The sequence below is a fragment of the Salvelinus alpinus genome, chromosome 3 (genome assembly GCF_045679555.1).
Source record: "Salvelinus alpinus chromosome 3, SLU_Salpinus.1, whole genome shotgun sequence".
Lineage (NCBI taxonomy): Eukaryota > Metazoa > Chordata > Actinopteri > Salmoniformes > Salmonidae > Salvelinus > Salvelinus alpinus.
Window position 1 is genome coordinate 34,382,661 of NC_092088.1, and position 25,048 is coordinate 34,407,708.

General features: G+C 41.7%; 1 protein-coding gene across 1 annotated transcript in view; it reads left to right on the forward strand.

Annotated features, from left to right (window-relative positions):
* LOC139570592 (cadherin-23-like) overlaps positions 1 to 25,048 on the forward strand; it is a 587,919-nt gene that overhangs the window by 62,713 nt on the left and 500,158 nt on the right. The window contains exons 2-3 of the mRNA XM_071392575.1: positions 752 to 849; positions 5,465 to 5,539. Coding sequence (XP_071248676.1) covers positions 765 to 849; positions 5,465 to 5,539 — 160 coding nt within the window. The 5' untranslated portion in view covers positions 752 to 764. The remainder of the gene's footprint in view (positions 1 to 751; positions 850 to 5,464; positions 5,540 to 25,048) is intronic.

The window sequence follows — 25,048 nt, forward strand, 5'->3', positions numbered from 1 at the left end:
TTTGTCTGGTCTGGACCGGCCTATATTCCAACGTCCACAGATGTCCGGAATTAAACTATACTGTAGTGTACTGTAGTCTATTCTATTAAATAAACTCTACTGTCCTGTACCGTAACATACCATATCGTACTCTACTGTACTAAACTCTGCCTTACCTGTGATGTTCAAACTTGTGAAACAGCCTAGACATCTATGATTCGTTCTAATCCAGAGCGATTTACAGTCAGTGCATTCAACTAAGGTAGATAAACAACAACATATCACAGCCATAGAAACCCCAAAAATATTCTGTAACCGTTACTGAAAATGTTATTGGAGTGGTCTGTTAGTTTATTCTGTAGGTTGGACTACTTTGAACATAATTTCTGCCAGTTTTAGAGTTTTTGAAAAAGCTAACATGAGACAGATGGGAGCAATAATAAATATTCTGTTGGACTCTTCAGTTGGCTCCTCTTTCCTATATTAAGAGGCTTGAACAAGAGCAGTACTGAATTGAAGGAATTAATCCATATCTCGGGTTTATCACCTTTGGAAGGCGGGGCTTGGTGTTCATTGGCCGTGTCAGGCGTGATTCTAATGTTCTTCAGTAGAGGGCCCTTGCATGCAAATTCCCCATAGCTGTGTTGTACCTCATTTCCCTCCTTCAGGGAACAGTAGTTACAGTCATAAATGTACATTTTCACTCTAGAAAATTAGCATTTTCTTAAAACACACACACACTGAGTGTGTACTATGTGTGTGTATGTTGCAGTGTGGAGCAGGCAATGTTGTGGAGTGTGGGTTTCGGTGGCAGGATGACGGTGGCCAAGATTCTCCTATCCTTCTTCATCCTAAACTCCTTTTGCGAAGGTGAGTCCCAACTACTTACTATTTACTCTCAATGTTATCCCTCTCTCATTCACTCTCTCATATCCTTCCATCCAATCACATTCCACTCCTACATTTCCTTTGTTCTCCTCCCTCTCCTCTTCTTTTATACTTAAACTCTTCTCTGAACCCAAATTTTCCTCCCTTATAATAATTTTTGTTTTGTTTTACATATCTATCAATCGCTAATCTCTTTAGTCTAGCTTTCTTCATCTACACCTGATGATCCATCTTGAACAATTTGTCTGCCTGGACTTTAACAAAGCAAATTTGAGGAAAACGCTACCGAAGTTCGAACAACACATTGTCTCTAGAAGTTGCGCTTCAAAAACTCTCGATAGTTTGAAGAATCTCAAATATAAAATACATTTTGATTTGTTTAACACTTCTTTGGTTACTACATGATTCCATATGTGTTATTTCATAGTGTTGATGTCTTCACTATATTTCTACAATGTAGAGAATAGTTCAAATAAAGAAAAACCCTTGAATGAGTAGGTGTGTCCAAACCTCTGACTGATACTGTAGGTAGAAGTCATTCAAATCAAATCAAATCACATGGTTAGCAGATGTTATCGTGAGGGTAGCGAAATGTTTGTGCTTCTTGTTCCGACATTGCAGTAATATCTAACAAGTAATCAAACAATTCCACAACAACTACCTAATACACACACATCTAAAGGGATGAAATAACAATATGTACAGTTGAAGTCGGAAGTTTACATACACTTAGGCTGGAGTCAAATAAACTTGTTTTTCAACCACTGCACAAATGTCTTGTTAACAAACTATAGTTTTGGCAAGTCGGTTAGGACATCTACTTTGTGCATGACACAAGTCATTTCTCCAACAATTGTTTACAGACAGATTATTTCACTTATAATTTACTGTATCACAATTCCAGTGGGTCAGAAGTTTTTTATTTTTTATTTTTATTTCACCTTTATTTAACCAGGTAGGCTAGTTGAGAACAAGTTCTCATTTGCAACTGCGACCTGGCCAAGATAAAGCATAGCAGTGTGAACAGACAACACAGAGTTACACATGGAGTAAACAATAAACAAGTCAATAACATGGTAGAAAAAAAAGAGAATCTATATACAATGTGTGCAAAAGGCATGAGGTAGGCAATAAATCGAATAATTACAATTTAGCAGATTAACACTGGAGTGATAAATCATCAGATGATCATGTGCAAGAAGAGATACTGGTGTGCAAAAGAGCAGAAAAGTAAATAAATGAAAGCAGTATGGGGGGTGAGGTAGGTAAATTGGGTGGGTAGTTTACAGATGGACTATGTACAGCTGCAGCGATCGGTTAGCTGCTCGGATAGCAGATTTTTAAAGTTGTTGAGGGAGATAAAAGTCTCCAACTTCAGAGATTTTTGCAATTCGTTCCAGTCGCAGGCAGCAGAGAACTGGAAGGAAAGGCGTCCAAATGTGGTTTTAGCTTTAGGGATGATCAGTGAGATACACCTGCTGGAGCGCGTGCTGCGGGTGGGTGTAGCCATCGTGACCAGTGAACTGAGATAAGGCGGCACTTTACCTAGCATAGCCTTGTAGATGACCTGGAGCCAGTGGGTCTGACGACGAACATGTAGCGAGGGCCAGCCGACTAGGGCATACAGGTCGCAGTGGTGGGTCGTATAAGGTGCTTTAGTAACAAAACGAATGGCACTGTGATAAACTGCATCCAGTTTGCTGAGTAGAGTGTTGGAAGCTATTTTGTAGATGACATCGCCGAAGTCGAGGATCGGTAGGATAGTCAGTTTTACTAGGGTAAGTTTGGCGGCGTGAGTGAAGGAGGCTTTGTTGCGGAATAGAAAGCCGATTCTTGATTTGATTTTGGATTGGAGATGTTTGATATGAGTCTGGAAGGAGAGTTTGCAGTCTAGCCAGACACCTAGGTACTTATAGATGTCCACATATTCTAGGTCGGAACCGTCCAGGGTGGTGATGCTAGTCGGGCGTGCGGGTGCAGGCAGCGAACGGTTGAAAAGCATGCATTTGGTTTTACTAGCGTTTAAGAGCAGTTGGAGGCCACGGAAGGAGTGTTGTATGGCATTGAAGCTCGTTTGGAGGTTAGATAGCACAGTGTCCAAGGAAGGGCCGGAAGGGTCAGAAGTTTACATACACTAAGTTGGCTGTGCCTTTAAACAGCTTGGAAAATATCAGAAATGGCTTTAGAAGCTTCTGATAGGCTAATTTACATAATTTGAGTCAATTGGAGGTGTACCTGTGGATGTATTTGAAGGCCTACCTTCAAACTCAGTGCCTCTTTGCTTGACATCATAGGAAAATCAAAAGAAATCAGCCAAGACCTCAGAAAAAGAATTGTAGACCTCCACAAGTCTGGTTCATCCTTGGGAGCAATTTCCAAACCCCTGAAGGTACCACGTTCATCTGTACAAACAATAGTACGCAAGTATAAAAACCATGGCACCACGCAGCCGTCTTACCGCTCAGGAAGGAGACGCGTTCTGTCTCCTAGAGATGAATGTACTTTGGTGCGAAAAGTGCAAATCAAGCCCAGAACAACAGCAAAGGACCTTGTGAAGATGCTGGAGGAAACAGGTAAAACATTATCTATATCCACAGTAAAACAAGTCCTATATCGACATATCCTGAAAGGCCGCTCAGCAAGGAAGAAGCCACTGCTCCAAAACAGCCATAAAAAAGCCAGACTACGGTTTTCAACTGCACATGGGGACAAAGATCGTACTTTTTGGAGAAATGTCCTCTGGTCTGATGAAACAAAAATAAAACTGTTTGGCCATAATGACCATCGTTATGTTTGTTGGAAAAAGGGGGAAGCTTGCAAGCCGAAGAACACCATCCCAACCGTGAAGCACGGGGTTGGCAGCATCATGTTGTGTGTTGCTGCAGGAGGGACTGTTGCGCTTCACAAAATAGATTGCATCATGAGGAAGGGAAATGATGTGGATATTTTGAAGCAACATCTCAAGACATCAGTCAGGAAGTTAAAGCTTGGTCGCAAATGGACAATGACCCCAAGCATACTTCCAAAGTTGTGGCAAAATGGCTTAAGGACGACAAAGTCAAGTTATTGGAATGGCCATCACAAAGCCTTGACCTCAATCCTATTGAAGATTTGTGGGCAGAACTGAAAAAGCGTGTGTGAGCAAGGAGGCCTACAAACCTGACTCAGTTACACCAGTTCTGTCAGGAGCAATGGGCCAAAATTCACCCAACTTATTGTGGGAAGCTTGTGGAAGGCTACCCAAAATGTTTGACCCAAGTTAAACAATTTAAAGGCAATGCTACCAAATACCAATTGAGTGTAGGTAAACTTATGACCCACTGGGAATGTGATAAAAGCTGAAATAAAGCATTCTCTCTATTATTCTGACATTTCACATTCTTAAAATAAAGTGGTGATCCTAACTGACCTAAGACAGGGACTTTTTGCTAGGATTAAATGTCAGGAATTGTGATAAAATGAGTTTATATGTATTTGGCTAAGGTGTATGTAAATTTCCGACTTCAACTGTACATATAAATATATGGATGAGCGATGGCCGAGCGGCATAGGAAATATGTAATAGATGGTATAAGATACAGTATATACATATGAGATGAGTAATGTAAGATATTTAATCATTGTTAAAGTGTCAGTATTTAACGTGACTACTGATCCATTTATTAAAGTGGTCAATGATTTGAGTCTGTATGTAGGCAGCAGCCTCTCTGAGTTAGTGATTGCTGTTTAACAGTCTGATAGCCTTTAGATAGAAGCTGTTTTTCAGTCCCTCGGTCCCAGCTTTGATGCACCTGTACTGACCTCGTCTTCCAGGCGGTGATACAGCCCGACAGGATGCTCTCAATTGTGGATCTGTAAAAGTTTGTCAGGTTTTTAGTTGACAAAACAAATTTCTTCAGCATCCTGAGGTTGAAGAGGAGCTGTTGCACCTTCTTCACCACACTGTCTGTGTGGGTAGACCATTTAAGTTTGTCTGTGATGTGCACGGCGAGGAACTTGAAACTTTCTACCTTCTCCACTACTGTTCCGTCGATGTTGTGTAAATGCGGTGGTTCGCGCTTTCAGTTTTGCACGAAAGCCGCCATCTATTCACGGTTTCTGCACTTCCTTATAAACTCATTCACAGAGTCAGCGTATAAATCGATGTTAATCTCGGAAGCTGCCTGGAACATTTACCAGTCCGCGTGATCAAAACAATCTTGAAGCGTGGATTCCGATTGGTCAGACCAGCGTTGAATGGTTCTAGTCACAGGTACATCCTGTTTGAGTTTCTGCCTATAGGACGGTAGGAGCAAAATGGAGTCATGGTCGGATTTGCCAAAGGGAGGGTGGGGGAGGGCCTTCTATGCATCGCGGAGTTAGAGTAGCGGCCAGTGTATTGTACGCACGAGTGCCGCAATCGATTTGTAATTTGCTTTGTTAAAATCATAGATGTACGCAAGCACGCACACGCACATATCCATATTCCTGCAGTGTATGCCTATGCCTCCAGGTACTTAAACATGTATTATTTCACATTTCTCACACCTGTATAGGGATATCATAAGACCCTATAGGGCCTAACCTAATCCCACTCTTTTTCTCTCCTCTTCAAAAGCCTCCAACCAGCCTCCACGCTTCCAGAACTACTTTTTCCACTCCTATCTTCTCATCTACGAGAACACACCAGTCGGTGAGTCTTAGTGTGTGTGACCATATTTGATTTGTGTGTCAATTCAGCAGACAGTCCAGTTTTCATTTGTGATTTACAGAGATATGGAGGACCAGACGATATAGAACATTAAAGAATCACTGGTTCAGGTGTGATTTCCCCCTTTTAGGGAAAGAAAAGGAAAGAAAATATGTGACAAAGACATGAAGAGATTATTTGAAGTGAGGAGTGTCTGAGGAATGACAGTTTTTACACCGTGTAAAATATCACGGTATCAGTGTGGGGCAGTTTTGATGTCAATATAATATTGTTGTTGAGATAAGTATTTACGTTACATTGAATATTGATTATTTCACAGATTTTTGTATGGTTTGGATGTCAGTTTTATGGTCAGATTTATTTATTATTAGAGTTGATGTTAAAAGGTTCAATGCAACCGTTTTTATCTCAATATCGAATTATTTCTGGGTAACAATTAAGTATCTTGCTGTGATTGTTTTCAATGAAAATGGTCAAAAACAAACAAAAATAGCAATTTCTCAAGCAGGAATTTTGTTAGGACTTTCTGAGAGAGGTCTGAGTGGGGAGGGGGAAACTGAAAACGAGTTGTTATTGGCAGAGGTTTGGAACACTTTTTCTTATTGGTGTCACGGCTGTTGAAAGGAGGGGACCAAGGTGCAGCGTGGTGAGCGTACATTTTCTTTTATTTGGGAAAAAGACGCAGAACAAAAACAATTAACACTACAGAAACAAACCGTGAAGCTCAAAGGCTATGTGCCCTAAACAAAGTCATCTTCCCACAAAGACAGGTGGAAAAAAGGGCTACCTAAGTATGGTTCTCAATCAGAGACAACGATAGACAGCTGCCTCTGATTGAGAACCACACCCGGCCAAACACAAAGAAATACACAACATAGAATACCCACCCCAACTCACGCCCTGACCAAACCAAAATAGAGGTCAGGGCGTGATCTCTAAGGTCAGGGCGTGACAATTGGCACCAGGCAGGCCAAAACTCCATCCCACAAAAACGAATAATGTTAGCCAGCGAGAACTACAAAAGTTTTGCTACTTTTCTCAACAACATTGATGCCCTGAATTTAGCAGGTCGCTATCGACAGATCATTTGGAAGAAGTGATGGGCTAGTTTCTGCACATGCCACAGTCAGTGTGAACCAGAGTGACTTGACACAACGCTAGCCAAACAAGATGTAGCTACAAACAAAACTTAGTTAAGTTTGCCGTGAAGCGTTCATTCATGTATACGGGTAAAAGTCTAGCTATATTTTCAGATATCATACGTTCCTAATTTTCAGAAAGTAATTTTCATTGCAAGTTAAAGCGTACTGTTTGCTGCCTCGCTAGCGAACATTACATTTATGATCTGTGTGGTAATATTATTAGAATCAGGAAATATTTGCATTGCTGGTTAAAAATTCTTATGGCTTGGGGGCAGTATTTTGACGTCTGGATGAGAAGCGTGCCCAAAGTAAACTGCCTGTTACTCTGGCCCAGAAGCTAGGATATGCTTGTAATTGGTAGATTTGGATAGAAACACAGTTTTGAGAACTGTTAAAATAATGTCTCTGAGTATAACAGAACTGATATGGCAGGTGAAAACCTGAGGAAGATCCATCCAGGAAGTGGGATTTTTTTTGATGTGGGTATTTTCAATTGAATGCCTATAGAGTATCTAATGGGTTAGCACCCAGATTGCAGTTCCTATCCACTAGATGTCAAAAGTCTTTAGACATTGTTTCAGACTTGTTTTCAGCTGGTGTTGCGCGTGACCGAGTGCGCTCCCTTCGTTGTTTTTCCTTTCTATTGAATATGCTATTGTCCGGTTGAAATATTATTGATTATTTAGACAATTGACAACCTGAGGATTAATTATAAACATCGTTTGAAATGTTTCAACAAACTTTACCGGTACTATTAGGATGTATTCATCTGCATGTTTTGACCGCCTTTGAGCCAGTGGATAACTGGAGTTTTTGGGATATAAAGAGGGACTTTATAGAACAAAACAAACATTTATTGTGTAGCTGGGACTCTTGTGACTGCAACCATACCTTATCTTCAAAGGTAAGTTATACATTTTCTCGCTATTTCTGACTATTGTAATTTCTTTACTTGGTTGTAAAATGTTTGTATCCTTTTGTAAGCGGGGCGCTGTCCTCAGATAATCGCATGGTATGCTTTCGCCGTAAAGCCTTTTTGAAATCTGACAAAGCGGCTGGATTAACAAGAAGTTCATCTTTAAGCCGATGTGTAACACTTGTATTTTTTATGAATGTTTATTATGACTATTTCTGTATTTTGAATTTGGCGCTCTGCAATTTCACCGGATGTTGTCGAGGTGGGTCTCTAGCGGGACGCCTGCGCCAGAAATGTTAAAGCCTAATGTTAGCTAGCTAACATTGAACGTAGTTGGTTAGCTCTTCAGCTATAATAGCTTGCGAAAGTATTCACAATCTTGGCATTTTTCCTATTTTGTTGCCTTACAACCTGGAATTAAAATAGATTTTTTGAGGGGTTTATATCATTTGATTTACACAACATGCCTACCACTTTGAAGATACAAAATATTTTTTCTTGTGAAACAAACAAGAAATATAACAAAAAACAGAATTTGAGCGTGCATAACTATTCACCCCCCCAAAGTCAATACTTTGTAGAGCCACCTTTTGCAGCAAATACAGCTGCAAGTCTCTTGGGGTATGTCTCTATCAGCTTGGCACATCTAGCCACTGGGATTTTTGCCCAGTCTTCAAGGCAAAACTGCTTCAGCGCCTTCAAGTTAGATGGGTTCCGCTGGTGTACAGCATTCTTTAAGTCATACCACAGATTCTCAATTGGATTGAGGTCTGGGCTTTGACGAGGCCATTCCAAGACATTTAAATGTTTCCCCTTATATCACTCGAGTGTTGCTTTAGCAGTATGCTTAGGGTCATTGGCCTGCTGGAAGGTGAACCTCCGTCCCAGTCTCAAATCTCTGGAAGACTGAAACCGGTTTCCCTCAAAAATGCCCCTGTATTTAGCGCCATCCATCATTCCTTAAATTCTGACCATTATCCCAGTTGCTGCCGATGGAAAAACATCCCCACAGGATGATGCTGCCACCACCATGCTTCACTGTTGGGATGCTGTTCTCGGGGTGATGGGAGGTGTTGGGTTTGCGCCAGACATAGCCTTTTCCTTGATGGCCAAATAGCTCAATTTTATGAAAGAATAAACACTAATGTATCTTGATTAAATACGTTTTCAACCCCCTGAGTCAATACATCACCTTTGGCAGCGATTACAGATATGAATATTTCTGATGTTTTAGAGCTTTTCGCACCTGGATTGTACAATTATTCTTTAACAAATTCTTCAAGCTCTGTCAAGTTGATTGTTGATCATTGCTAGACAGCCATTTCAAGTCTTGCTTTAGATTTTCAAGCCAATACTGTAACTAGGCCACTCAGGAACATTCAACATTGCCTTGGTAAACAACTCCAGTGTATATTTGGTCTTGTGTTTTAGGTTATTGTCTTGCTGAAAGGGGAATTTGTCTCCGAGTGTCTATTGGAAAGCAGATTGAACCAGGTTTTCCTCAAGGATTTTGCCTGTGCTTAGCTCTATTCCATTTCTTTCTTATTTTTTTCCTTTTTTGTGGTACTTTTTACCCCTTTTCTCTCCAATTTTGTTATATCCAATTGGTAGTTACAGTCTTGACCCATCACTGAACTCTGTGGTGGTTAATTTCTGTATTATCAAATGAGGAGAGACAAACTTAAGTCAGACTTATACTTAAACTAAATCTTTAATAGTGAGAGCTTAGCAATAGTGATGGCTTGTCGACGAATCACTGTCTCTTTGATGGTTCGTTGAGAGCCACAACACAAAGGCTACTGAGATCTTTTATAGCAAAGATCCACCCCCTAGTCGACATAACAGGTGTTTTGAACGGGTCACAAGCTGAGACTTTTTAAATGACAAAGGAGTATCCCGTAGCCAGATTATCGTTTAGTTTGGCCCCTAAAACGAGGTTCCAATCTCGTTCCTGGTACTTCATAGCACACAAACACCAACTCATCCAATGGCATAAATAAATTGTCAACTCCAGATACTCCCATTTCAAGTAAAACCCCTTCTTGACCCCACTCCTGGACAAGCTCACTGAGGGGAGTGAGCCTCTAGGTCATACACTATCCCAGGATAAGTGCAACATCAGATATGACATACAATGGTTCCAGACACTACCACACACATCCCCCAATGCCAAAGGAGGGAGTGACTGGCGCACAGACATTGTGGAGACAAGTAATTGGTTCCCCATTAACCACGCCATCCCTTCACATGGTTTATGAATAGGTAAAGACACATTCACATACCCTTTCTGATATTCTACATAGCACCAGGGACATGTGAAAGACAACTCTGACCTCTCCCCTCTCTGGGCCCCAGGTGACTGAGCCCCAGCTGAAGGAAGAAGTGCAACCGCCAACACCAGAGTCCGGAGTAATACATTCTAATAACAAGTATATCACATAAGCATATTATTCAGATAAGACATCTTAATGATCTATGTTACCCAACTAATTCTGATTCTTCCGCTACAACTCCCGTACGGACTCGGGAGAGGTGAAGGTCGAGAGACATGCGTCCTCCGAAACACGACCCCACCAAGCCACACTGCTCGCTTAGCCCGGAAGCCAGCCGCACCAATGTGTCGGAGGAAACACCGTCCAGCTGGCGACCGAAGTCAGCGTACATGCACTCAGGCAACCACAAGGAGTCACTAGAGCGCAATGGGACAAGGACATACTAGCCGGCCAAAGCCTCCAATAACCCAGAAACGCTGGGCCAATTGTGTGCCTCCTCATGGGTCTCCCGGGATCGAACCCGGATCTGTAGTGACTCCTCTAGCACTGCGATGTAGTGCCTTAGACCACTGCGCCACTCGGGAGGCCCCTATCAGTTTCTTTTTATTCTAAAAAACTCCCTAGTCCTTGCCAAAGACAAGCATACCCATAATATGATGCAGCCACCACCATGCTTGAAAGTATGAAGAGAGGTACTCACTCAGTGATGTGTTGTGTTGGATTTGCCACAAACATACAGTAACGCTTTGTATTTCGGACAAAAAATAATAATTTCTTTGCACCATTTTTTGCAGCTTTCACTCTGTCAATGAGGTTACTTTTCTGGAGTAACTACAATGTTATTGATCCATCCTCAGGCTTCTCCTATCACAGCCATTAAACTCTGTAACTGTTTTAAAGCCACCATGGGGATATCCTTGAGTGGTTTCCTTCCTCTCTGGCAAATGAGTTAGGAAGGACGCCTGTATCTTTGTAGTGACTGGGTGTATTGATACACCATCCAAAGTGTAATTAGTAACTAGTTGAATCTCACTGCTCGACTGAGGGACCTTACAGATAATTGTATGTGTTGGGTACAGAGATGAGGTAGTCATTCAAAAATCATGTTTAACACTGTTATTGCACACAAGTGGCGGTCAGTGCCTTTTCAAATGAGGGATGACCATTGTTTTTCATGAGCATGGACTTATTGGATGACTGTCATTCATATTCCATTCACCCAGTTAAATGTAACAGTGATAGGTTTAGGCTACTACATGATAGTAGAATTTTCCCTATTCCCATAATGAGGTTTCTACAACCTAGCCTATGAATGAAATTTTACAACGTAGGTGCACACAGGTCGAGAGACAAATTAGATGTGACAGAGAGTGACACATTGACAGACAGTGACATTCAATACCGCCTTGCACACTCTTGCCTGCATCTAGCTGACATTGGGTGTAATCATTAGTCCAACAGTTGCAAATGAGAGTTTCTATTGGACAAATTCAGATATGTTTATCCCCGTTTTGTTTCGTTTGCTTCTGTTTAACTTCTTTGGGGTAGGGGGCAGTATTTTCAAGTCCGGATGAAAAGCGTGCCCAGAGTAAACTGCCTGCTACTCAGGCCCAGATGCTAGGATATGCATATTATGAGTAGATTTGAATAGAAAACACTCTGAAGTTTCTAGAACTGTTTGAATGATGTCTGTGAGTATAACAGAACTCATATGGCAGGCAAAAACCTGAGAAAAAATCCAACCAGGGAGTGGGATATCTGAGGTTTTTAGTTTTTCAACTCTTTGCTTATCCAAGATACAGTGGAAATGGGGTCATGTTGCACTTCCTAAGGCTTCCACTAGATGTCAACAGTCTTTAGAACCTTGTTTGATGCTTCTACTGTGAAGTGGGGGCGAATGAGAGAGGATTGAGTAAGGTCTGCCATGAGCTGACCATGCGCGTTCAGTTCCATTGCATTTCTGAAGACAAAGGAATTCTCCGGTTGGAACATTATTGAAGATTTATGTTAAAAACATCATAAAGATTGATTCTATACTTAGTTTGACATGTTTCTACGGACTGTAATATGACTTTTCGTCTGAACTTTTGCCTGGACCTGCCCGACAAGGAGGAATTTGGACATAAATGATGGACATTATCGAACAAAACAAACATTTATTGTGGAACTGGGATTCCTGGGAGTGCATTCTGATGAAGATCATCAAAGGTAAGTGAATATTTATAATGCTATTTCTGACTTCTTTTGACTCCAACATGGCGGATATCTCTTTGGGTTGATTTGTCGTCTGAGCACCGTACTCAGATTATTGCATGGTTTGCTTTTTCCGTGAAGTTTTTTTGAAATCTGACACAGCGGTTGCACTAAGGAGAAGTGGATCTAAAATTCCATGTATAACACTTGTATTTTCATCAACATTTATGATGACTATTTCTGTAAATTGATGTGGCTCTCTGCAAAATCACCGGATGTTTTGGAACTGCTGAACATAACGCACCAATGTAAACTCAGATTTTTGGATATAAATATGAACTTTACCGAACAAAACATACATGTATTGTGTAACATGAAGTCCTATGAGTGTCATCTGATGAAGATCATCAAAGGTTAGTGATTAATTTTATCTATATTTCTTATTTTTGTGACTCTTCTCTTTGGCTGGAAAAATGGCTGTGTTTTTCTGTGACTTGGCTCTGATCTAACATAATCGTTTGGTTTGCTTTCGTCGTAAAGCCTTTTTGAAATCGGACACTGTGGCTGGATTTACAACAAGTGTATCTTTAAAATGGTGTAAAATACATGTATGTTTGAGGAATTTTAATTATGCGATTTCTGTTGTTTTGAATTTGGCGCCCTGCAGTTTTACTGGCCGTTGACGAGGTGAGACGCTACCGTCCCAAATACCCTAGAGAGGTAAAAAAAAAAATTATTCAGCAGAATCGGCGGACTGAATACACCCCTGATCACGCGTAAACACAGTTCATGGTTTCCTAGCACTTCAATGCACAACACATCAGCTGTATGTGACCAGGCAAAAAACACTTTCCAAGCCAAACCGCTACGCACAGCCTAATCATTGTCACCATATTAGATAAAGTAGCGTCATAGTCAGCATAGCTAATAGAACTAATGCGTTAGTAAATCCGCTACAATTACAGTGTACTGGCGGGCCCCTGTGGCAATAAATGAGTCAAACCAAAAACTTGCCTTGACTTGGAAGAGTTCCAGTGTTGTGTTGGATGGTCATAGCCAGCTAGCTAACATAGCATCACTCTGTTTGAGCAAATGCAGCTAGCTAAACTAACAAGCTACATTTGCTAGCTAAGTAAGTGAAACTGAAAGTGAAAACATTTACAACATCTCTCTCTCTCTCTCTCTCTCTCTATTTCTCTCTTGCTTCTCCTTCATTTAGGAAGAAATTAATTTGTTAAAAACTGTTAAACTATTTTCTTTCTCTTTGAGTCAACTACTCACCACATTTTTGCACTGCAGTGCCAGCTAGCTGTAGCTTATGCTTTCAGTTAATTCTCTGATCCTTTGATTGAGTGGACAACATGTCAGTTCATGCTGCTAGAGCTCTGATATGTAGGAGGACGTCCTCCGGAAGTTGTCAAAATTACTGTGTCAGTCTATGTAAGGGGGTGAGAACCATGAACTTCCTAGGTTTTGTATTGAAGTCAATGTACTCAGAGGAGGACGGAAGCTAGCTGTCCTCCGGCTACACCATGGCACTACCCTACTGAGTGCTTTTGAGGCTACTGTAGACATTTGCAAGATAGTGTGCTATAATCAATTATTTGGTGACGTGGTTATATTTAGCATAGTTTTATCTAAAAAGGCAAACTTTTTAAATGTTTTAAAATGTCAAATTGTATGAAATTTACTGCGGATGGTCCTCCCCTTCCTCCTCTGAGGAGCCTCCACCGAGTCCATGCAATTTATTATCTGATTTGTTTAGCAAGTTTTTACTCTTGAACGTTTTTAGACTTGCCATAGCAAAGGGGTTGAATTTCAGCTTTTAATTTTTTGACATTATGCCAGTGACACAAAATCTGAATTGAATCCATTTTAAATTCAGGCTCTAACACAACACAATGTAGAAAATGAATACTTTTTGAAGGCACTGTATAAGGAATAGGGTACCATTTGGAATGCAGGCGATGATTTTTGACATTGCAATTTTTCGATGTCTGGCTTTTCAAATCTAGCCATGTCTCTCAAGAGGCTTTGAATTTAATTTAATATACACTGAACAAAAATATAAAGCAAAATGTAAAGTGTTGATCCAATGTTTCATGAGCTGAAATAAAAGATCCAATACATTTTCCATATTCGCAAAAGGCTTATTTCTCTAAAATGTTTTGCACAAATGTATTTACATCCCTGTTAGTGAACATTTCTCCTTTGCCAAGATAATCCATCCACTTTACAGGTGTGGCAAAACAAGAGGCTGATTAAACAGCATGACCATGACACAGGTGCACATTGTGTTAAGGACAATAACAGGCCACTCTAAAATGTGCAGTTTTGACACACAACACAATGTCAAAGATGTCTCAAGTTTTGAGGGAATATGCAGTTGGTATGCTGACTGTAGGAATGTCCAACTGGCCTCGCAACTGCAGACCACGTGTATGGCATCATGTTGGCAAGCGGTTTGCTGATGCCAACGTTGAAAACAGATTGCCCCATGGTGGCGGTGGGGTTATGGTATGGGCAGGCATAAGCTATGGACAACAAACACAATTGCATTTTATCGATTGCAATTTGAATGCACAGAGATAGCGTGACAAGATCCTGAGGCCCATTGTCGTGCCATTCATCCGCCGCCATCACATCATGTTTCAGCATGATAATGCACGGCCCCATGACACAAGGATCTGTACACAATTCCTGGAAGCTGAAAATGTCCTAGTTCTTCCATGGCCTGAATACTCACCAGACATGTCACCCATTGAGCATGTTTGGGAAGTCCTGGAAAAAAATCTTGGTCGAACCGAGAGTCGTCTGTTCTTTCAACCAATCGATTGGTCGAACTTTTAAAATGCATATTTTTCCATATATACACACCATTGTTTGAATAAAATCAAATATATGTGGGCTACTGAGCTTGTCTGATGCTTTAAGCACTGTGATAAAAAATTAAGAGATTCAAATTACTAAAGATGGAGCCTAACCAGAAGACAAAAAGCTGTTCCCGACCCTTCTCCTCCCGCTGTTGCTGGCCTTCGCAGATTCTGGCTTTATGCTCCTGAAGTTGCCGGTAATAGGCTACACCAGCGGTCGGCAACATTTCCGTACCATTTCTACTGATCTGTGTGCCAGTTATGATTTTCATATGCACATTTTCATGGAACAGTTTCATTTCATTTCTAATAAAGTCTTCATGTCTCAAAATCAATGCCATGTGGTTAATCAAAATTCTCTATAAATGAAAATGATACAAATCTAAAAGTAACTTCTATTGCCATTGCCTATATGTAAAAATAGCCTACATAAAGCCAACAAATAAAAACATTGCAGCCCACAGATAGAAAATATCCTGATGAAAATAAATATCCTATAAATGTCACGTTCGTCATAAGGAGTAGACCAAGATGCAGCGTGGTATGTTTCCATCCTTTATTTCGGAATAGAAAACTTCAAAGAACAAAAACAACAAAACGAACAAATGAAACGTGACGCTAGAATAATGCTCACAGGCAACTATACATAGACAAGATCCCACAAAGCACAATGGGAAAATGGCTACCTAAATATGATCCCCAATCAGAGACAACGATAAACAGCTGCCTCTGATTGGGAACCATACTAGGCCAACATAGACATACAATTCACCTAGATAACCCACCCTTAAATCATACCCCGACCTAACCAACATAGAGAATAAAAGCTCTCTATGGTCAGGGCGTGACAGTACCCCACCCCCCCCCAAAGTGCGGACTCCGGCCGCAAAACCTGACTCAATAGGGGAGGGTCCGGATGGGCCGTCGTAGAAGGTTCCGAACCGCGGACCGCCGTTGGAGGTTCCGGACCGCGGACCGTCGTTGGATGATCCGGACCGCGGACTGTCGTTGGAGGTTCCGGACCGCGGACCGTCGATGGAGGTTCCGGGCTGTGAACTGTCGCCGGAAGCTCTGGACTGGGACCTGTCGCTGGAAGCTCTGGACTGTGGAGGTGCACTGGAGGCCTGATGCCTGGGACCGGTACAGGTGGTACCGGGCTGATGACACGCACCTCAGGGCGAGTGCGGGGAGGAGGCACAAGACGCACTGGACTGTGGAAGCGCACTGGAGACACAGTACGTATGGCCGGCGCAGGATATACTGGGCTGTGGAGGCGCAGAACACTTCAAAGAACAAAAACAACAAAACAAACAAACGAAATGTGAAGCTAGAATTATGCTCACAGACAACTATACATTGACAAGATCCCACAAAACACAATGGGAAATGGCTACCTAAATATGATCCCCAATCAGAGACAACGATAAACAGCTGCCTCTGTTTGGGAACCATACTAGGCCAACATAGACATACAATTCACCTAGATAACCCACCCTTAAATCACACCCCGATCTAACCAACATAGAGAATAAAAGCTCTCTATGGTCAGGGCGTGACAATAAAGCACATTGGCTAAAGGAAAGGGGGATTCCTAGTCAGTTGTACAACTGAATGCATTCAAATGAAATATGTTTTCTGCATTTAACCAAACCCCTCTGAATCAGAGAGGTGCGGGGGGCTGCCTTAATCAACATCCATGTCATTGGCGCCCGGGGAACAGTTGGTTAACTGCCTTGTTCAGGTGCAGAACAACAGATTTTTTCCTTATCAGTTTGGGAATTCAACCCAGCTACCTTTTGGTTACTGGCCCAACGCTCCTACCCGCCAGGCTACCTGCCACATGGCCTGTCTGCAAGGAACCTGAAACATTGTATCAACTATTAACTTGCTCAGGCCCAGAAGCTGGTGTGTACTGGCCGAGCATACTAATTACTCCGAATGACAAAAATATGCATAAAGGGCATATTTTAAATAATTATAAATGTATTCCCTGTAAGCCTTCTTGAGGTTTAGTTAGGCCTACTGAGTTTGTGCACAGAGAGTGAGAAATGTGTATGATTATAATATTGCACTTTACTGTACATTACCTTAATATCATGAAAGCTGAATGTTTATGGGTAGGCTACATTGTGTGCATCTTTTTATCTGTATCTAAAGAGCCATACTATTTGAAATCCTTCTTTTTTGGGGGCGGCAGGTAGCCTAGTGGTTAGAGCGTTGGGCCAGTAACCGAAAGGTTGCTGGATCGAAATCCCGAGCTGACAAGGTAAAAATCTGACGTTCTACCCACTGTTCCCCGGTAGGCTGTCATTGTAAATAAGATTTTGTTCTTAACTGACTTGCCTAGTTAAATAAAGGTTACATGTGTGTGCAGTATACAGTCTCAGACAGACAAATTATATGATATAGTATATAATATTATATTAAATTTAGCAGACACTTTTGTTCAAAGCAACTTACGGTCATGTGTGCATATATATTTCTATGGGTGGCCCCAGCGGGATTCAAACCCACGACCCTAGCATTGCAAGTGCCATGCTATACTTACTAAGCCACACAGGACCAAAGGATTCAATAGATTTACCGACTTTGAGAAGGGACTCTGCATTACTTGATCCTTGACGATCAGGTATCCACAATAGCTCTGATTGGTCTGTTTAAGGTACCATGTAGTATGCTGTGTGTCCTGGTGATGATGCAACAGTGTGGGGCTCACGTTGGGCCAGGTGAGGACGGGGTGTCACTGGGTGTCAGCCGACACCCTGTCCCGTGGCCCTGTGATGGCCTCACACACACACACACACAACAGGCACGGGCAGATCATGTTCTTCAGACGTCTTCATGATCAGACGTGTGTGTGTGTGTTTGATTTGCGTACAGGAGCATTGTTTTCCTTTGTGTATGGCCCCTACCTACCCCTCCATCCCTACCCACCATATCCTCACTGTCCTCCCCCCTCTCCCCTCTCCTCCCGGGCAGAGGATCAGTAACTGGGCTGCATCCACCACCTGGCCCTGCGGCCTCTAGTCTTGGCCCTAGCCAGCCCCAGCCAGATGGGGCCCATTTGTATTTATGAAGGAACATGCTTCACTACATGGATATTTGATCTAAGGCTGAAGCGTCTCCTCTTCTCTCCTTCACCGGAGGGGGTCTGGTCTAGACATCGAAGATGTTTCACACGTACAGTACAGTGGTAGTGTTCACAGGTTGTCATGGTGTTTGGGAATAAACTTTAGAGGCATGGTGTCTGAAAACAAAAAGCTGACGTCTAGGTTGTTTGTCAAACACCAGGTTGCTTTAGTATAAATATTCTCCTGAAGAGTTTCTTATTTCAGGGACATTGCATGTTCTTGTCCCCAATTAATCAGTGCCCACAGAGTGACTTAAATCACAGCCTTGTGATTTTCATGACACAAACATATGTTTAAAATGTATCTTCTCACACAGAGATGTTGTGTGTGTGTCTGTGTACTGTGTACTGTGTGTGTGCATGTCTCTGTGAGTGTGTGAATGTATGTGTGTTTGCGTGTGTGGGGGGCACAAGTGCAGGGGGATAATGTGCGTACCTGGGGGTTACACTTCTATTTTAAGTAGTTGTTAATTGTGTTCATTTTGGCAGAAAATGTAATGTGTAATTAGGGAGAGTGCAGTCTTTGATTAAGCACTCTCATCTTTTAATCCACGTTGCCCTGATCTGGTAAATGAACCCCTCTGCTGGGTAATTACGTGTGTATGCGCAAGAACGCGTGCGTGCACAGAGCAGAACACAACATTTGTTTAGAAAATGCTACTTTCTTACTCTGCTCTGGCGATTCTTGCTGTATGTCTCATGGTTTATGCCCAGTGAGTGTGAAATATCAGCTTTTAGTTTAGTAGAAAACATGGATTTATACACCTAATAAAAGCCTAACTCTAACCCCATTTAAGAACACAAGATCATTAACTATGGTACAGAAGTGGTGTGGGGAAGTTAATCTCTCCCCATATCAAATTGGAGTCACTGTAGTGTACTGTAACACTCAAACACAGGCTACATTTCAAACACAGTTTATATAATGTGTAAAACTTTGAGTTTATTTACAACATGGTGCACGTCATTTACACTGAACCACACAGTACCCCCCCCCCCAAAAGAAAAAAATAAAAAGTAATCATGAAGTTACTCAATGTAGTAATATGGACAATTAAGCTAAAGTTGAAGTCGGAAGTTTACATACACCTTAGACAAATACATTTAAACTCAGTTTTTCCCAATTCCTGACATTTAATCCTCGTAAAAATTACCTGTATTAGGTCAGTTAGGATCACCACTTTATTTTAAGAATGTGAAGTGTCAGAATAATAGTAGAGAGAATGATTCATTTCAGCCTTTATTTCTTTCATCACATTTCCAGTGGGTCAGACGTTTACATACTGTCAATTAGTATTTGGTAGCATTATCTTTACATTGTTTAACTTGGGTCAAAAGTTTCAGGTATCCTTCCACAAGCTTCCCAAAAAAAGTTGGGTGAATTTTGGCCCATTCCTCCTGACCGAGCTGGTGTACCTGAGTCAGGTTTGTAGGCATCCTGGCTCGCACATGCTTTTTCAGTTCTGCACACATATTTCTATAGGATTGAGGTCAGGGCTTTGTGATGGCCACTCCAATACCTTGACTTTGTTGTTCTTAAGCCATTTTGCCACAACTTTGAAAGTATGCTTGGGGTCATTGTCCATTTGGAAGACCCATGTGCGACCAAGCTTTAACTTCCTGACTGATGTCTTGAGATGCTGCTTCAATATATTCACATAATTTTGTTTCCTCATGATGCCATCTATTTTGTGAAGTGCACCAGTCCCTCCTGCAGCAAAGCACCCCCACAACATGATGCTGCTACCCCGTGCTTCACGGTTGGGATGGTGTTCTTCGGCTTGCAAGCCTCCACCTTTTTCCTCCAAACATAACGATGGTCATTATGGCCAAACAGTTCTATTTTTGTTTCATCAGACAAGAGCACATTTTTCCAAAAAGTACGATCTTTGTCCCCATGTGCTTTTTTTACGGCGGGTTTTGGAGCAGTGGCTTCTTCCTTGCTGAGCGGTCTTTCAGGTTATGTCGATATAGGACTCATTTTACTGTGGATATAGATACTTCTGTACCTGTTTCCTCCAGCATCTTCACAAGGTCGTTTGCTGTTGTCCTGGGATTGATTTGCACTTTTCACACCAAGGTACCTTCATCTCTAGGAGACAGAACGCGTCTCCTTCCTCAGCAGTATGAAGCCTGCGTGGTCCCATGGTGTTTATACTTGCATACTATTGTTTGTACAGATTAACGTGGTACCTTCAGGCATTTGGAAATTGCTCCCAAGGATGAACCAGACTTGTGGAGGTCTACAATTTTTCTTCTGAGGTCTTGGCTGATATCTTTTGATTTTCCCATGATGTCAAGCAAAGAGGCACTGAGTTTTGAAGGTAGGCCTTGGAATACATCCACAGGTGCACCTCCAATTGACTCAAATTATGTCAATTAGCCTATCAGAAGCTTCTAAAGCCATGACATAATTTTCTGGAATTTTCCACGCTGTTTAAAGGCACAGTCAACTTAGTGTTTGTAAACTTCTTTCTGACTCACTGGAATTGTGATACAGTGAACTATACGTGAAATAATCTGTCTGTAAACAATTGTTGGAAAAATGACTTGTGTCATGCACAAAGTAGATGTCCCAACCGACTTGCCAAAACTATAGTTTGTTAACAATACATGTGTGGAGTGGTTGAAAAACAAGTTTGAATGACTCCAACCTGTGTATGTAAACTTCAGACTTCAACTGTATGTTCATGGATCATTTGCACAGTATTTGTGATATTAAGACAAAAAATATCAAAACTCAATATCAATATCTTCCATATGAAAAGCTGAGAAAAGTAATGTATGTAAGTAAAAATCAAATAGCAAAGAGAAAATAAAAAGGAGGATGTACATGAACAGAAATGGTTACATAATCCTGTATACAGTAAAAGATTAATCAACATGTATAATGATCACTTCAAGGAAAGTAGTCAAGTGGAAAACATCACATCTAGGTCAGTATGATACAGTTGTGTTGCAGATGCTTTTGTTGAGGTTATGTTTTTCTTGTACCAGGTGTACAGTGGTTCGTTCTTTAAATTTTGCAGCGTACTGCAGCACAGTTTTGCGTGGTGCCGCATATTTTGATGGCACGTTATTTAAGTGCCAACCACTGGTACCATTCATGCAAGTTAGTGCTAGTTTGACCACCAGAGGGCATCTTTGAGAAGCATTTGATAGCCTTCAATAGTGGCTGTACTCGAGAATGTAAAAACGTTTTTGGTAGAACATAGTATATGTGACTGATTTTAAGATATTTTGCTTAATTAATGTAATTAGTATTATGGTGTTTCTACTCCAAGAAAAAATGAAAAACTCTCAGGGTTTAACGTTAGGATGGAACAGAAAATATGGCACTGTACAACGTGACGGTCGGGAGTAGGCTACACAGTACAGGGCTATTTAGCTAAGGAATCCCCATGCACACGGGAGACCGTGGTTCAATTCCCCAACGGGGAGGAAGGAGTAGGCTGTCCTTGTAAATAAGAATTTGTTCTTAACTGACTTTCCTAGTTAAATAAAGGTTACACTAAGAGCATAACATTTCTACACCATAATTTTAGTCTAACCAATACCCAAATGGAGATTGTCAAAATAAAAGTCTCATTGATTTATCAAGACCAGTCCCGTCCCCATCTTTGTCCCAGAGCAGCGCGAAATGGTGCTAAAATAATTTCCGGCTAATGCTTCAAATCCTATTGTTTCTAACTTCAATATGCTCTTTAAAGAAATAAGACCTACACCACTTTTAACAGCACATTACTCAAAACTAGTGAGACTCATGTCGCCTACGGTAGGACGACAGTATATCGAAAAATATGTGACTCTCTGCCAATAATTACATATAGAAGATTGGAGTATTGGAGGATTCTAAATTAAAACCAAAAGCCGCCTCATAAGTCTCCCGGTTGGTGTCCGTCATGGGTATCTGTAGCAACACATTTTGCATTGCAATGCAGTGACTTAGACAGCTACGCCACTGGAGAGGCCCCATCCTCAAAGTTATAAAATACAGAGAGGTGTTGGTAAAGGTATATTGTCCTGCTAATAGCCCATAATGGGCTATTATAATACTGTACATGGTGTCCAGGTCAGGATAACAAAAACATTTCTTTATTACGTATGTAGTACGCTAGTATGGGTATTTGGACACAGCCATTGTCCTTTCTTGTACCAGATGAAGGTAGGGTTGTCACTCAGAGTGCAGGTGGTGCTACATGTCAATGTCACACTCTGTCCCTCTGTCACTGTGGCTGGAGGGGCCATGTTCACCTACAGGTCTGTGACAGACAGAGTTGATCCAGGGAGGCTATAACCCCATTCTGCATACTGTGTTCTAAACTGGAACTTGTACTCCGCTTAGTCCTCCTTTCTCAGGTCAGTGATTCTCAGGGTGGAATGTTTGTTGTGGTCCCATAGTACTCCACATGACCCTCATACTGTGGCTTCAAAGTCAGATTTTGAGTCACACCAGACTCCCCATTGATTAACCTGTTAAACTCTGAGTGAGTTTGGGGGTACCCCCTTCAAACTCAGAGTTTAACGATACTGGATCGCGTACGATCCAGTATCGTAGGCGCACACACACACACGCAAGCACAGTAGCACACACACACCGACGAGTCAGTGGAGGCTGCTGAAGGGAGGTCAGCTCATAATAATGTCTGGAGCGGAGCAAAAGGAATGGCATCAAACCATGTGTTTGATGTATTTGATACCATTCCACTTATTTCACTATACCACACACTTATTGCACATGGTTTTGAATGGGAGTGTGAGTGTATTACATGTTATTTTATGTATTATTTAAAGATGCAAAACTAAACTTAAGAACGGGAAGCATAGAAATAGTGCACATAGAACACATCTACCACTTCTTCGACTTGCTTTCAATGAGAATGACATATCCATAACTCACATTTCTATGTGGACTTTGTCAGCTCGCCCCAAAAGTTACATATTGCAGCTTTAATGTGTATTTAGAGTACATACATGAGGTAAAATAATTCAAATAAACAAAACACCAACAACCATGAAATCTATCCCATCTCTCTCTGTTGTGGATGTAACAAGGTCTCATGGTTTTGACGTATTACGGATGAACGTCTATTTTTTATGCATTAATTCTGCGTGGTTACAGGGTTAAAACAGAAACAACTCAAAGGGTTAAGTTTAGGTGTTAATTCAGAGTGGTTAAGGTTAGGGCAATGGTTTGGAGAAGGCTTAAAACAAAAATGACGCACTGCGCTATTACCATCAAGTATCATTAGCACGCTCTGGCCCCGAGCATCATGAGTTTGCCTCCAGTGCTGGGCAATTGTGTATCTTTCTTTTTTGTGAGCGCCGAGGAAGGCATATATCGACATTCTGGGAACATTTTTAAACGTCCGAAATCACGGTCTATTTGTAGGAATCAGGCTGGTGGCACAGGGTGACACATTTAGTTGCTGGCTTTTGATCTTACCAGGATGGTAAGTTAATGTACATCAGGGATCTGTCTAAAGTTTGGTATATATTTTTCTAAATGTCTAGTTTTTCCCTTATGTTGTAATATTTTGGGCAGGAACACAGGAAGCACATCTCAGTTTCTACCTCCTATAAATCACAATTTCTACGTAGTTTCCAATCTTTTGGCAGTCAAGATTTAAAGTTGTCTTCCTCTTTCAATATCCAGACTGGTAGCTCAGAGGGTTTTTCTTCCTTTTACGTCATGGAGGCTTAGGTATTCTGCAAAATCCATAATTTAAAATGCTTGTCTGCACTTAAATACAATGCAGACCAATATAACAGTGTTGTTTGCATCCCTCTCCTTGCCCCAACCTGGGCTCAAACCGGGACACTCTGAACACGTCGTCAACTGCCACCCAAGAAGCATCGTTACCTATCGCTCCACAAAAGCCCTTGGTCTCAGAGCGAGTGACGTCACTGATTGAACGCTACTAGTGTGTGCACACACACACACACACACACACCTCCCAAATGTAGCCTCACTCTAGCTTGTCTGCATTGCGGGTATCAGCTGGTCAACTGTTGAGCAAATCTTCTGGCGGCATCAGCTCCTCTCCTCAGAGAGTAACCACTAGACCCAGCCTGCCCTTCTTCATCCATATCTATCTGTCATTCTCTTGCACTCTCTCTCTTTCTCTCTCTGCATCCGTCTCCTCTCTCTCTTCCTCCCTTTCTTTCTCTCTGGGGACAGTGGGTCACTGCTATCCTGTCTGCCTGCGTAAGTGTGGTTAGTGATAACATCACCTCAAAGAGACACTAGCCTGTATGTGTGAATGTTTGTATCAGGGCAAGAAAGTGTGCAGAATGAGTTGAACTGTAGAGAAAACAGGAGAATGATAGAGTAAAATTGGAAGCGTAACCGATGGACATACAGAGAGATGAAGGGAGAGATTGGCAGAAAGGAGGAGAGAAGGGAGAGAGGGAGTGATGGCAACAGATGGATGGGATGCTTCAGGAAGCAGCAATGTTTGAAAAAAGGAAATAGAGAGGAAAGAGAGCGAGAGAGGTGGGAAAGACAGAGATGTGATGGTCAGTCTGTCTACAGAGATAATGACCAGCTGTCTGACCGACCTAGGGTCGTTGTCCTGTTGGAAGGTGAACATTCGCTCCTGATCGCTCTGCAGAAGGTTTTCATCAAGGATCTCTCTGTACTTTGCTCAGTTCTACTTTCCTTCAATCTTGTCTAGTCTCACAGTCCTTGCCACTGAAAACATCCCCACAGCATGATGCTGCTACCACCAAGCTTCACCGTAAGGATGGTGACGGTTTATTCCAGACGTGACGCTTGGCATTCAGGGCAAAGAGTTCAATCTTGGTTTCATCAGACCAGAGAATCTTGTTTCTCATGGTCTGAGTCCCAACTGGGCTGTCATGTGCCTTTTACTGAGGAGTTGCTTCCGTCTGGCCACTCTACCATAAAGGCCTGATTGGTGGAGTGTTGCAGAGATGGTTATCCTTCTGGAAGGTTCTCTCA